Genomic DNA, 13,813 nt, shown 5'->3' on the forward strand with positions numbered 1-13,813 from the left:
TTTAGGTCAGCCATTTTAATGTGTGGACATGTGGCTTGTGAAGAAAGTGCTTTCCCTTTGTTTAAAATGTCTACTGCCTGCAGTACCTGCAGCAAACTGTAGGGGAGCTCAGAAAGATAAAAGAGTTTAGATGAATCCACATTGCATTCTAAATAATCAATACAAGTTTCATAAAATGAGTATAATTCGCTTATAAAAATTTCTTATAATTAAACAAAAAATAATTAAGTTATTTAATCATATTTAAGAAACCACAGTTCTCTCTCCGCATCTGAATACCAATACTTGTACTTGATTGAGATCCATAATCACATTAATTAAGTAATATGAGGAGGTAAATGCTATTACAAGTGTAGACTAACCTAACAAACACACACAGTGTTAGCTAAAGAATCGCTTGATCACCAGACAGAGCAGAGCAGAAATGGTGTTTGGCTCCTCCTCCTTCTCAAAGTCAGCCACGAAGCCCTTGAAACGACACCCAAATGACAAGAAGGACGAGGTTTTGCGTGTTGTCTAAAAAGTTACAATAAGCGACGCCTCAACTAAGAGTAATCAGATCGATGCCAAAATGTGCTGACATAAAAATACACCTGACCCTTAAACATACCTAACATTTTAAAGAGAAACACTATAAACGAAAAGGATGGCAACTTTACAAGATGCATCAAAATAACCAGAGATATTAAGTTACAGATGAGGTTTTTAACATGTGAGAGAAAATCGCAGCGTTTATTTCGGTGACGGCGGTGAATCCGAATACACGCGCGAACCGCTGTGTGAACTGAAGAGAGAGGACTGATCTGGTGCAAAGATTTAACATCGCGCCACTCAGTGGATCTTTTCAATACCGATGCAATGTCATCTATTGTCATATAGCGCCCTCCTTGGGTAAATGGTGGTATGACTGGAGGGGTCTTCAAAATATTGTTTGAATTGAAAATAAAAAATAGGCATCTAGACAAAAAATAATTAATTGGCTAATAATAGTTTAATTATGATTAAAAACTTAATTAAAATGAAGACTAAGGATCCACGGAAATTCATTAATCTATGTAGTATGTTAACAACTATGTATACAAAAAATTATGATTATAACATCTTTGTAACATAACCATCATAACAAAGTATGTTAATCCAGTCTTTATTTGATACTGGGTACTGGGGGTCCTTGCTCCTTTTGCCTATCCATTAAGGTTGAAGACCTCTGATATATACTATACACATATTATACAAATATAGGCTACTTGAACCAAAATATGCAGATAAAGTTTGCCAGTAATTGCCCATAATAGATGGGAATTCTTGTAAAATTGCTTAAAAACATCCTAGGGGGTGAGACTTCAAGAAGCTGCTAAATAAAATGTGAAGAGGACAATTTTCCAGATTCTAGGGAAAGGATGTCTTATGGGGCAATTTGATTTACTTTGGATGCTTTGTCACAAAACACTTTCAGAATTTAAGGGGACAAGCTTTAAAAGGGTCCTATTACACTGAAAAAAAAAAGATTCATTCAATTTACTTATTTTTTTTAAGGTAAGTGGTTGCAATCAATTTATTTAAGCTACATTTAAACAAAAGTTACTTTTATTTTATTTTAATTTACTAATCTTTTTTGTTTGAATGTAGCTTAAATAAATTGATTGCAACCACTTACCTTAAAAAAATTTAGTAAATTAAATGAATCATTTTTTTCAGTGTATGTATCATTTAGGTACAGGTGTGTATACATTGGATATCACTTTTAAGGTACTAATATACACCCTTTCGGTACAAAGATGTACTTTTTTAAAAAGGTACTGCCGCACTGACAGTTTTTGTATGTTTTTTTTCTGAGAGTTCATAATTTAAAAAATTTTAATACACTGTAAAAAGTAAAAGTTGGATCAACTTAAAAAAAACTTTTTTGTGTATTTTCTGTAATCTGTATGAAAAGTTTTATAGACTTCAATTTTCTAACAAACAAAAAAAACTGTTACAAAATTACTTCAATTGGTAACACCTAAAATATTTTAACATTTAAAGAATATGTAAGTTGAAAAAAAATTAAGTTTTAGACATTACCAGTTAAAGTAATTTTAAGTTGATTTAACTTTTACTTTTTACAGTAGGAGAGGGCAAGGCACAAATAAACACTTTTTGGCTTTGACTCTGTAATTCAAAAAATAAAAAAGTTAGATTAATCATTTTTTAACACAATCAACACACATCTCTGCTACAAATGACCACTTTAAATTTGTTTGTGGGACCTACTGTTATTGTACAACTACACCAAAAGTGACAGGAGTGCAAACGTTACAACTTACACCATAGGGTGGGGTTAATTGGGACAAACAGAGGGTTTGTTGTAACACCTGCTAGAAAATGTAGTTTAAACACGAATAATTCAATACAATTCTGTCTATACTAAATACAATACTGTCTATACTTCTGTCTATACTGTCTATACTAAAAGTGGATATTGTTAATATATCTGCCTATAATAGATAGTTATCTACACATTCATCCATCCATGATCCTTCATCTAACCATCCTTGTATTAAGCATCAATGTATATAAATAGATTTTTTAAAGTGTTTCACAATTAAGACAAAAAATCATAATTGTCAGTTAATTCCCCTGATATTGTATGAACAGTTATCATTTTGATTAATGGTATTTACATTGTTTCATTTCATTATCATTGTACTCCTGAGGCTGAGTAGTACCGTAACACGGTGTACTCACCCCGCTGTGTAAAAATGTTTTCAATCCCAGCTATCAGTTACTCGGAGTTGCGGACATTGTGTTATGTTTTAGGTAACAAGACAGTGATTAAAATAATAAAAGGTTGGATTTAGTGACTTACAAACCAAACTCAAAAATTTACTTCCATGCCTCCAAAACACTTTTTGTTTAACACATCAAAACTTTGCACAAATTCAAAGAAGATCCTCTTCTGACAGTAAGAGAAAAAGCGCATATATATATATATATATATATATATATATATATATATACTTCTATATATTATCTAAGATACGACAGTAAATGCAATTATGGCAAACATGTTTATTAAATTAAAACAATTATTATAATAAATACAACATAAATACAATATAAATAATGTTTTGTTCTAAGTCGGTTTATTATTCCACACCAGCATTAATGAAATGTGATATGAAAATAATGACATAAGTTTCATACAGTTATCAGTATGTGCATGGATCATGTAGGAGAATCCTATGGTAACATGAAATGTAAAAATGTTAAATACACAAAGGCATGGAAATATTGGCACACAATGAAAAATATACTGGGGGTGATGGTGGTAAGTTAAAAGAGTTAGAAAAAACATGTAGCAAATTGAAAAAATGTATGTGACTTTTGTACGCATCCACGCCAACACCATACACACACACATAGGGTGCCCATACAAAATGTGCTGAAGGAAAACTTTAAAGCCACAACTTTGATTTTCCAAAGGCACTGATCATTTTAATCAGTACTCTTTCAGTTTTATCCTGAATTATATTCGGCCATCATAGTGATGCTAAACAGCAATGTAAACACATTGGCCACTGTCAATCATGGCATGTATTATAACTGTTGAACCTGTTTGGAAGGATCTTTAAAAATATACTATTCTTCAATAGTCAAGAGTCCTCTGAGACTTGCTTTTGCAGAGTTTCACAGCAAGAAATAAATGAAAATTCGTCCAGAGCCAGAGATGAAAACCCTAAACACTTTAACACTAAGAATTTCTTGATAATGTTAGATTTCAGGCATCTTGCATTGTCAAATGTGCTAAATGTTTTAATAAATAAGGTCAATTGAGTAAGCTGCAGTGGCAGTGCGATCCTCCAGGTGGTGACCCATTTACTAGATTAAACTGCTCAAAAGTATGTAACAGAGGTTTTGATAAAGGAGGTTTACATTTTTCAGAGTGGAGAAAATAGTGGACACTGTTTAAAATGCTTGTACATAGGACCATTTTATCTTACACAAGACCTGCGCAAAGATTATCACGAACAATCTTGCTCATGAAACTCAATAGTGAGCTTAACAACTAGGGAAGGGTTTTTCAATTTTCCAGAGTTGTGCAATAAGAGATGCAAACGGGTTCCACGAGGAGTTAAAAGGAGTAAGAGGACAAAACCTCCACAGCAATGAAATCTTCATAGCATGCACAGCTTGTACAAGGTGAAACTTTGTAACATTTTGTCTATTATCTATCATTACTAGCCTTCTCCTGTTTTCCTCACAGGTTACTCTCTTGCGTATCATTGGCGGAGGAGGAGATGAGATGCAGACCTCCATTATCATTGAGTCTCTTGGCACGGTATGTCTCATAGTGAATGTTATGGGTGACCTCCTTTAGGTCCTGGAGGTGAGACCTGAGCACATGATGAAAATTTTTGAAGAGCTTTATTATAAGAGTCAACACTGACAGACAGTAAAGATTATAAAGTTTAATACACAATACCTAATCAGGAAATCTCGAAGTAAGGAGAATTCACAATGATCTGGATTTTCAACTGCAGAAACAAAAATGAAAATATGTACCATTTTAACATTCTGTACAAAATACTGTATATGTCTTACTGTAAAACAGGTCAAATTTGAAAGTTAGACCTGAACATAACATGTAAGTGAAGCATGTGTAGTACCATCTTTTATCCACACGAGTGCATTAAAGAATATAAAGTTACCAGCAGTACATGGCTCACTCACCCTCCACCATTCCCCATGCCGACTTTCTACCCAGAACTCGTTTGCCATTGAACTGGTACTCTTTATCACTTCCTACCACGGCAAAGGGCATTGCTTCCTGTAATACACAGATTAAATGAGACAAACATAAATAAATCAGAGAACTCAGAGATGAAAGATAAAGATATAAACACATCTCATCTCAACCAGAAGTTATGGTTTATCTGTTTGACACAGGGATTTAAACGCAGTTCAACATTCATGATGAGAAATGTCGGCAAATTGGATTGAAGCTGAGATCATTCACCAGCATGACAGAATAGCACATCACACGCTTCTTATGATCTCATCATGAACTGAAATGCATGCGTGTGGTTTCTCGAAAGATAAATCACAGATAATTAGCAAACTTCAGACGCTGTGGAAAAAATAAGTCACATGTCTTTACGGGATCTTTATGGTATGTGTGTGAATCCACGCAAAATCATTTGCTAGCTGGAGCCATTTACTTCCAGTCTTTGTGCTAAGCTAGGCTAGCAGTGGGTGCGTCAGAAAGAGTTACGGAACGCACAGAGATGAAAAGGGTATGTATGGACTTATCTTACTCTTGGGTATTCTTCGGCAGTTCTTACCCTGATCTTATCATTATCACTCTTATCCTCCATGTCTTCATCAAACTCTTTTTGTGGATAACACTCGATCCCACACGCTTCCAGTTCCTTCCTCACCTGCAAGGAATTATGGAAAGATACATCTGAGTGAATCAAAATCTGTATGAGAAAGCTGACTTCATATTGAATCAGAATTTGAATCTTCATTCTAACTGTAATGCCGAGTTCAAACTGCACGATTTTAGCCCTGATTTTGACTCGCCGACAGGTTTTGAGAAATCGCCGACAAATGCCTGAAATCACAGGCAAATCGATGCTCGTGCACGCGAGTCACAATCACACAGTGTGAATTATAAAAGATGCGTTCTGAGAGAATCGCCGACGAGTCGCCGACACCCGTGAGATATTTGGCATGCTAAATATCTGGACCGGTCGGTGATTCAAAATCATGCCGTGTGAAATGTGTTTTGACTGACAATAACATTGGCGATGACCTACAGCCAATGAGAGAGCAACATACAGGGCAGCTGGAAGTTCGGGGAGGAGTCTCTCAAAACATTTCCTCCTTTATAATCTTTATTTCTGTTTCTTTCTGCTGCAAATGAGCGCACATGCAATTTGTATGGTTAGCTATAGTCTTGCGATCTACCATTTTTAATAATAATCCCAGTCTCACTTGAGAACTCTGGTCTTAGCATTGTTTCCTTCGCGTCAATTCTCGCATGCGTTTTTGTGAGACGTAGTTTGCGGAGCGGGACAAAGTAATCAGCGATTCTTCTTCTTATGGTAAAGTCATGCAGTATGAAAACCCCTGTCGCCAATCCATCATGCAGTCTGAAACAGCAGCGACTGAACGCCTCCCCAGATCATCACCTAGTGTGAAACCACAGGTGACCCGACTAGTTTGAAAATCATGCAGTCTGAACTCGGCACTACTGAATGATCTGTCTGTCTATCTATCTACTGTATTTATCTATCTTTGAATCTGTCTTTCATTCTCACCCTCTGTTTAAATTCAGTTTTCTCCTCAGGAGTGAGCGTGTCAGATTTTGCGATGACAGGAATGATGTTGACCGAACGACTCAGATGTTTCATAAACTCAATATCCAACTGGCGAAGGCTGAGAAGAAATAAGGGGAAAGAGATATGATTAATAGACCGATAGGAGAGGATTTTATTACTCTGCAATGGAGATTCTCTGAGGCCTCGTGTGACTGCTACAGTTTAGTCAAGCATTCAGAATCTGGCATATCAGTATTACTGACTGGATAAGGCGGCTGAATACATGCTACCTTAAATTAATAACAGCTCATCCTATTTAACAAAATTGCTATGGAAAGTATTTTTTTAAACTTTTGAAAATAAGAAAACATAATATTCTGAACTTACGAATGTCCAGTTGGGGAAATGAAGTACAGGCAGCAGTGAACTCTGGTATCTGGGATGCGTTTTTTGCGAGAAATGTTGACTTCTTCTTTCAAAAACTTCTCATATTGTTCATTGATGTATTTGGATATGGGCTCCCAGCTACAAAAAATTAAAGCATCAGCACTTTATTTTACAGTCCTGTTATTTTTGTACATACTATGTACTTACAGTTTAACTGTGTAGTTACTAGGTACCAACCTTGAACCTTATCCTAAAGCCCGAAGTATAGTACAAACGTTTATACATGAATCAAAGGTGCATATAGCTTACTTACGAAATATGCTGATTAAATCATAAAATGATAAAGTACTTTAGAAGCAAAAGCATATAAACAACATCCGATATGGAATGAAGTAGTTTGAATGACACAAAAAAAATGTCCCATTGCGAATATCTTTGGCCCTAAAATCAGATTCTCGTCTAGCAACTTATATGGCAATAAAATACATGTAGGCTTGTTAATTAAAATTACTTTCTATCCAAAAGGATGTAAAAGGATTTTGGAAAATTTGCAGACACCAAATTGGTTAACAAACAATGCCTAATAATGGTTTCCACTATCTTTAACAGAGAAATCGCATAATACTCACCAGTTATTATTGTTAATTTGGTCCCCAAAACCTGGTGTGTCAACCACAGTTAACTTCATCTTCACTCCACCTTCCTCAATCACTACAAAATCAACATTAACTAATCGGTTACAAATCACACACACATACAGAATACATTTTCTTTTCAGTATGCAAATTCTGAGACATACAGAAATTTGCCATAACATTAGGCTGACACAATAAATAATTTTGAAAGAACTGTCCCTTAAAATCAGACGATACTCGGTCCACATGATCTGCAAAGACATCCCATCATTACCTACACCTTATACACTGTCAAAGCAACCCATCTTCGACACATTTGCCCTAGATTGAATATTTTCTTCCTAGTAGTGTCTTTCTACCAAACACCATTTACATCATTTACTATTTAGCATGCCAGCTGTTGCAATACCTAAGGTCACTGACCATCATCCGAGTTTTGAACATTTAGCCTCAACACATGCTAGTCTAGACGCTGTGCTGCATCATGTCTTAAACACTAGTTCTGCTAATAAATGCATTGGGACACAATTAACTTTATAGCTATATCTAACTAAAATGTATTGCCTGCGAAGTGCATGGCAGCTTGTTCCTCTGTTTATGGCTGAAAGCTCATTGACTTGATGTTTCAGAACAAATGTTCAGAAAGGCTGGAGCACAGTGTCAGGCTCTGGTGTATTGAATACGAGAGCAAATGTTAATGAAGTCCTTCTAATTAGCCCATGAAGTCTATTTCTGTCCACGAAAAGGTCTTTCCTATGGCAACCACTAAATCCTTTTATAACAGAGCAATGGATGCCATTACAGAAATGAGCATCAACATTCCCTGGCACTCCATCCTTGCATCCAGTTAAATGTTTAGAAGTCACAAGATTGATATGCATGTGGTCTTACCGTGAGATACAGACTTTATCTCAACAGTTTTTGGAATCTTCTCATCACGACTCCAAGCTGTGGTCCTCCTGCTAACTTGTGACTTAAACAGGGTGTTAACCAGAGTGGATTTGCCAAGGCCACTCTGACCTGAGAAAGAGAGAGAGAGTATAACAAGCTAGGGCAATACAACAAATCAAAACCAATGATGTCAACAGAAACCCACCAACCACCATGATGTTAAAGTCAAACCCCGTCTTCATCGTCTTCTTCCGCATTTGCTCAATGATGGTGTCTATACCAATGTATCCAAGCAACGTAGATCCTCGACCTGACCCTTGACCCTCACCCCCCGTCCCTTGGGGTGAAGTCAAAAAGGGACCGCCAGAAGGTGGGGTCACATGAGACGGCTTAGCCGGGACAGCAGGTTTGGGTCTCACTTCAGGGGGGACAATTTCTGACATGTCTGTATGAAAAAGCGAACAATGAATAATAATAAGAGTACACAGTGCTTTGTTTATCATTGCATGCTGTTCAGGAGCAATAAAATAAAACGTAGAATAAGAATTAACTACAATTATTATATATCATGTCGTCCATGTTGCTTTTGCTTTTTTACCAAAATAATGCTTCTCTTTTCAGTGTATCTCAAGTTGTTGGCCCATGTGTTAGTCAAAAAAGGAAACAAACCATGAATTATCGGATTTATTACCCAGGGGGCTCAACCTTTCCCACGCATCAAGACGCTCTTTTTAATCAAAACACATCCCATACGACATTTTCTTTGCGAGCGACACGTGCGTCACATCGAATAAAATGTGTATTTGTGCAGATAAAACGTAAGCTTGATAAAAGGCAAAAATGAGCATCAGTGAATTCATACACATACCCTTTCTTTGTCCCATTTTTTTTACCGCTATCTACCGCTTCGTATGACAACGAGTAAGCTAAAGAAACAATCGTCATACCTACTGATCTTCCTTGTATCGATCACTGCAAGCTTTAATAATTTCCGTCTCCCTCGCCGTTTAAATCACACCGTTTATCAATGTTTTCAAAAATAAGCAGGCTACAAGAGTATGATTGTGTGTTCAGGTACCGCTCTCTCGTTTTCTTTCATCAGCTCTCTCTCTCTCTCTCTCTCTCTCTCTAGCCTTTCCGCTCGCTGCTCATTCCTTCCTCCACCCTTTTTGCCGTTACCACGGAAACTAACAAGGAGACTGGCTGATGCAGGGCGCATGCCCACTGCGCGGCTCAAGCTAAAATTGGGAATTCAGGTCGCTGTGGGATATTTGTGCAGCATAAATCTTTGGATCTGTGTTTGTTTTGGTAGGCTACATTGCGTAACCAAACATAAAATTATATTAATGTGATTTAAAAGACGTCTTTCTTTAAAACACGGTAGTTTAATCCTGACAATTAAATATTTACTTTAGTACATTCTATTCGCTGTACAAAAACAATTGCCTACCCAGCTAACAATTTTTCGCTTTCAGAACGTTTACGGTAATTGTTAGGGTTGAGTTCATACAACTTTCTCAGAATGTTTCTGGATATCCTTTCCTATGGTTTAGTCAGGAAAGTTAAAGTGATAGTTCACCCGCAAATGAAAATACTGTCATCATTTTTTCATTCTCATGTTGTTCTAAACCTGTATGAATAATTTTTTTCTGATGAATACAAAATAAGATATTTTAATAAGCATATAGCTGATTGTAACCATAGACTGTAAAAAAGACAGCGCTGCGCTGCATGCTTCCTTCCATTGTAATGAACTAAATGTAAAATGTACCACGATGGAGGCTAACATGTTACGCAAAAACGTCAGTTTGGAGGAATCGTCCTTGTGGCCCGGAGGCGGAGCCGCAGTATCAAACTTCTGCCCAACCATGCCCCTTGAATGTCTCATTTGATCGGCTTGCTAAAATAAGGTAAGTTAAATGCAACACATTTTGTTGGTGTGAAATAACACAAAAATCGAAAATTTATAGTTAGTTATATCTTTAATCTTCCCTCGAAGCTCCGGAAGTCCGCTCAGAGAAGCTGTCAATCACAAATGTCAAACTTGACAGCATGCCCCGTTTCTATACCATCAAATTACTAGCTAACATGATCACAAAAATGTAATATATATCAGCGTAATAACAACTACTTTAAAGGCCCAAAACGATCTTTCAGAAAATTTTATTGGAAGTGTAATTTATTTTTTAATTTTTAAGTTTATGACTTGTACTGCATCCAGCCACCAGGGGGCTAACAAAGAACCAGCAGCTTCACTTTTCAGGATGTATGAGGCACACCCGATTGTAACCTTTGACTTCCATAGTAGAAAAAACAAATGCGATGGAATTCAATGGGTACATTCTCTTGTGTGCTTACCATAATTTATTAAAATATGAAGAGTTTGGTTCCAAAACGCAATAAATCCATTTTGACAAATTTCGGTAAAAACTTGTTTTTTCTATACCAAGAAGGTGACAAGATGAAAACCACTATTTTCTGTTACAAACTTTCACATAGCATCTTTAGGTTATAAAAACATAAAAAATTCAAATCCATAACTTGATTTTCAAAGATTTATTATAAAAAATGCTATAAATCCATGACAAGTTTTTTTTTCCAAAATTCTATAAATCTATTCAATCAATGTATAAATGTGCATTTATTTTTGCCATTTTATATTCATTTAGTTAAACAGTTGTACACACTGATTAAAAAAAATAAACATTAATAGCATTAATCAAAACACTTACTTTGTCATATTAGGTACACTGTCATTGCTGCGCGGTTATACTAGACGTCGTCGCTTAACATTTTTCACAGCGATCAGCTGTGATTCTCGTTGACTTTGAGTACAATTATGGAAAGTGTTTCATAAGATCCCCTGGGGTCAATGTGTTAACACGAGAGAAGCTAGATGCTATCGGGAGAACAAGTGATCGTCTCTCGAGTGCCTCTCGCGTAAATAATTAGATGTTGATGGCTTACGTTTCTTCCCCGTCACAGAAAACCACAGGTTTATCAATGCTATTAAAGTATTTTTTCATTTTTGTTTGTTTGTTGATCACGAAGTACAAAGTAGATGAGGAAAACTAGGACTCTGTGTACTCAATGCGCCGCCATTGTTTGTTTACATTGCGTGGAATTGTTCCCTGTAATTTGTGGAGCGGATTTATTGCATTCTGTAGAAAAGGAGGAGTGACATTTATTGCGTTTTGGGAAAAAAGGGAGAAAAGATGACAGAATAACACAGCGGATATTGGATTTTGCGTAAAATTAAGAAGTCACTTTTAAATACTGACCTGATTTTGGCAGTAACTTTTTTCAAAAATGGCGTTTATTGCGTTTTGGAACCAAACTCTTCATATCTTCTTCATCGTTTATCACTATATTTGATTTTTTTTTACTAAGGAAGTCAATGGTTACTATCAGCTGTGTGCTTACCATCATTTATCAAAATATCTTCTTTTGTTTTCATCAAAAAAAGAAATTCATATAAGTTTAGAACAACATGAGGATGAGAAAATGATGAGAGAACTTTTGGGTGAACTATCCCTTTAATAAAAATAGAACATAATCCATAAAGTATTTGTTGAATGTCATGTTTCACTCAAAAATCTATCAAATACATAATATACAGAGTCAAATGGGTTGCAAACACTGTTTTTTGTTGAATTTACACTGCCAATATTACACAATACAACAACAACGGGTGAATTTTTACATTTTGTACTCACATTTTACTGCTTTGAAGACCCTTGCCTGCCTGTCTCATGTGGTCTCTGTTTGTCTGTTTGCATGCAGAGTGTTTGCAGCATTTGAAGCGCTGTTGAGTGTCAGTGTGTCTTATAGAGCAACCTCATAACCTGGTTATCTCACTGTATTTAGACATGCCTGCACTTGGTGATAAGCCAGCGTTTGGGTTTTGCACATTTCCATTCAGTTTATTCTTTGACATCTATTTATTGTGAAATATATACAATATACATAACACCCTGCACGCGAGACACGAATATCTGATTGATTCTCTAGTTGTATATAGAACAGCACTGCTGGAGTCTGCAACATGCTTTTCAGCTTCATTCTCTGTGTGTGTCCACCATTTTAGTGCACTGACGTCACAGTTAATCTTAATGTCACATGACACCCAGAGAGAATTTTGGCATAGTTCAAATAGCAAAATGTTACATACAAGTGATTTTTCTTATAAAACATACAAATTCATACAATCAATTTCACGTTGCCATCTATCATATAATTTTTTGATAACAGATTTCATTTTCAAGATGTTGTGAGTGATATTTAACACGCAGTTACTGTGTTTGCTATGGTGTGCTGCCTAATTCTGGTCTCCAGATCTGGCCCTGGTCCCACAATCTCAGAAATAAATGTACAAAAGTGGTTACTGGGGCGGTACCGAGGGGCAACCTTCCAATGTCTCTGATGAAGCCAATACGGAAGTGACTTAAACTGCAATTCATTGACTGGCTGCTAAAGGCTTGCTCCAAATGGGAGTTAATTTACATGAACCCCTATGTTAAAATGCCCAACTTTTTAGTAGAAAATAATATGTTTACAGCCTGGTACAATAAGTGTTTTTGGTCTATATAGCTAATTTTGCCCTTGATGACAATTGTGAGTGGGGTGAATTGTTTTGTAACTTATCTATTTAAAATATATTATTAAACCTTATAGTTCTGCATAATTAAGGGCGTGGCCACTTGATTGATGGGTAAACTGCCACTACTGTCACTAGAATCGAGCTTGGCGGGCATGGTTTTAGCAACCAGCCACCTCAGCTTCATCCATATCCCGCCGCTTTACCCTTTTTTGATTATCCAAGAGTGATGCACAGTGACGCGCGCCCAAGATGGCGACGACAGGCAGCGCCTACATTAACCTTCAAATAAGCTCTTCACAAACCTCAGGGTGACGTCACGGACACTATGTCCATATTCTATGGATGGTACCGTTTTACCTAAAGAGTGTATATTAGTACCTCGACGGAGCGTATTTGCATACATATCTGTACCTAAATTGTACGTATAAGGACCTTTTTTGAGGGTATCATCCCAGCTTTTGTATATTTATTTTTGAGAGTTTACCTTTATTGTAAGTTTTTTATTGATTGAATGATTCATTATTCATTACATTTTTCATGTTTATGTTCAGTTTTTATACCGTAATGCAGGAGTGGGGAACCCTGGGTCCTGGAGGGCCACTGTCCTGCAGAGTTTAGTTCCAACCCTCATCAAACACACCTGAATTTAATTTCCAAGTAATCCTGAAGACTTGAATTAGATTTTCAGGTGTGTTTAATTAGGGTTGGAACTAAACTCTGCAGGACAGTGGCCCTCCAGGACCAGGGTTCCCCACCCCTGATGTAAGGGATAACATACAGTCGGACGGATATCCCAAAAGGTTATCACCCTAAAGTGATATGTTATGAATAATGTGGAAGTTCAAAGTTCAAACAAGATAATCATACATCTGGTTTAATAATTTTTAAATAAAATAGTCGCCACTGACCAATCAGAATCAAGCATTCCAGAGTATCATGCAATAAAATTCATATAACATATCATCCTTGAAATGGATTGTGTCTTTATCCTATAA

General features: G+C 36.4%; 1 protein-coding gene across 3 annotated transcripts; it reads right to left on the reverse strand.

The window, feature by feature from the left end:
* Positions 1 to 3,036: 3,036 nt before the first annotated feature.
* Positions 3,037 to 12,063, reverse strand: LOC135785870 (neuronal-specific septin-3-like). 3 transcript variants are annotated; one of them, XM_065295479.1, is made up of 10 exons: positions 11,935 to 12,063; positions 8,424 to 8,663; positions 8,219 to 8,347; positions 7,322 to 7,403; positions 6,693 to 6,830; positions 6,306 to 6,423; positions 5,325 to 5,420; positions 4,714 to 4,810; positions 4,466 to 4,517; positions 3,037 to 4,376 (listed from the first exon to the last, which is right to left on the reverse strand). In XM_065295479.1, exons 2-10 carry the CDS (start codon positions 8,659 to 8,661, stop codon positions 4,241 to 4,243), a joined length of 1,086 nt encoding a protein of 361 aa, XP_065151551.1. In that variant the 5' UTR covers positions 8,662 to 8,663; positions 11,935 to 12,063; the 3' UTR covers positions 3,037 to 4,240. The 3 variants fall into 3 exon arrangements, with proteins under 3 accessions (XP_065151551.1, XP_065151552.1, XP_065151550.1); XM_065295480.2 differs by lacking the exon at positions 11,935 to 12,063 and adding an exon at positions 9,170 to 9,347; XM_065295478.2 differs by lacking the exon at positions 11,935 to 12,063 and adding an exon at positions 9,166 to 9,346.
* Between the last annotated feature and the right edge of the window lie 1,750 nt (positions 12,064 to 13,813).

The sequence above is a fragment of the Paramisgurnus dabryanus genome, chromosome 4 (genome assembly GCF_030506205.2).
Source record: "Paramisgurnus dabryanus chromosome 4, PD_genome_1.1, whole genome shotgun sequence".
NCBI lineage: Eukaryota > Metazoa > Chordata > Actinopteri > Cypriniformes > Cobitidae > Paramisgurnus > Paramisgurnus dabryanus.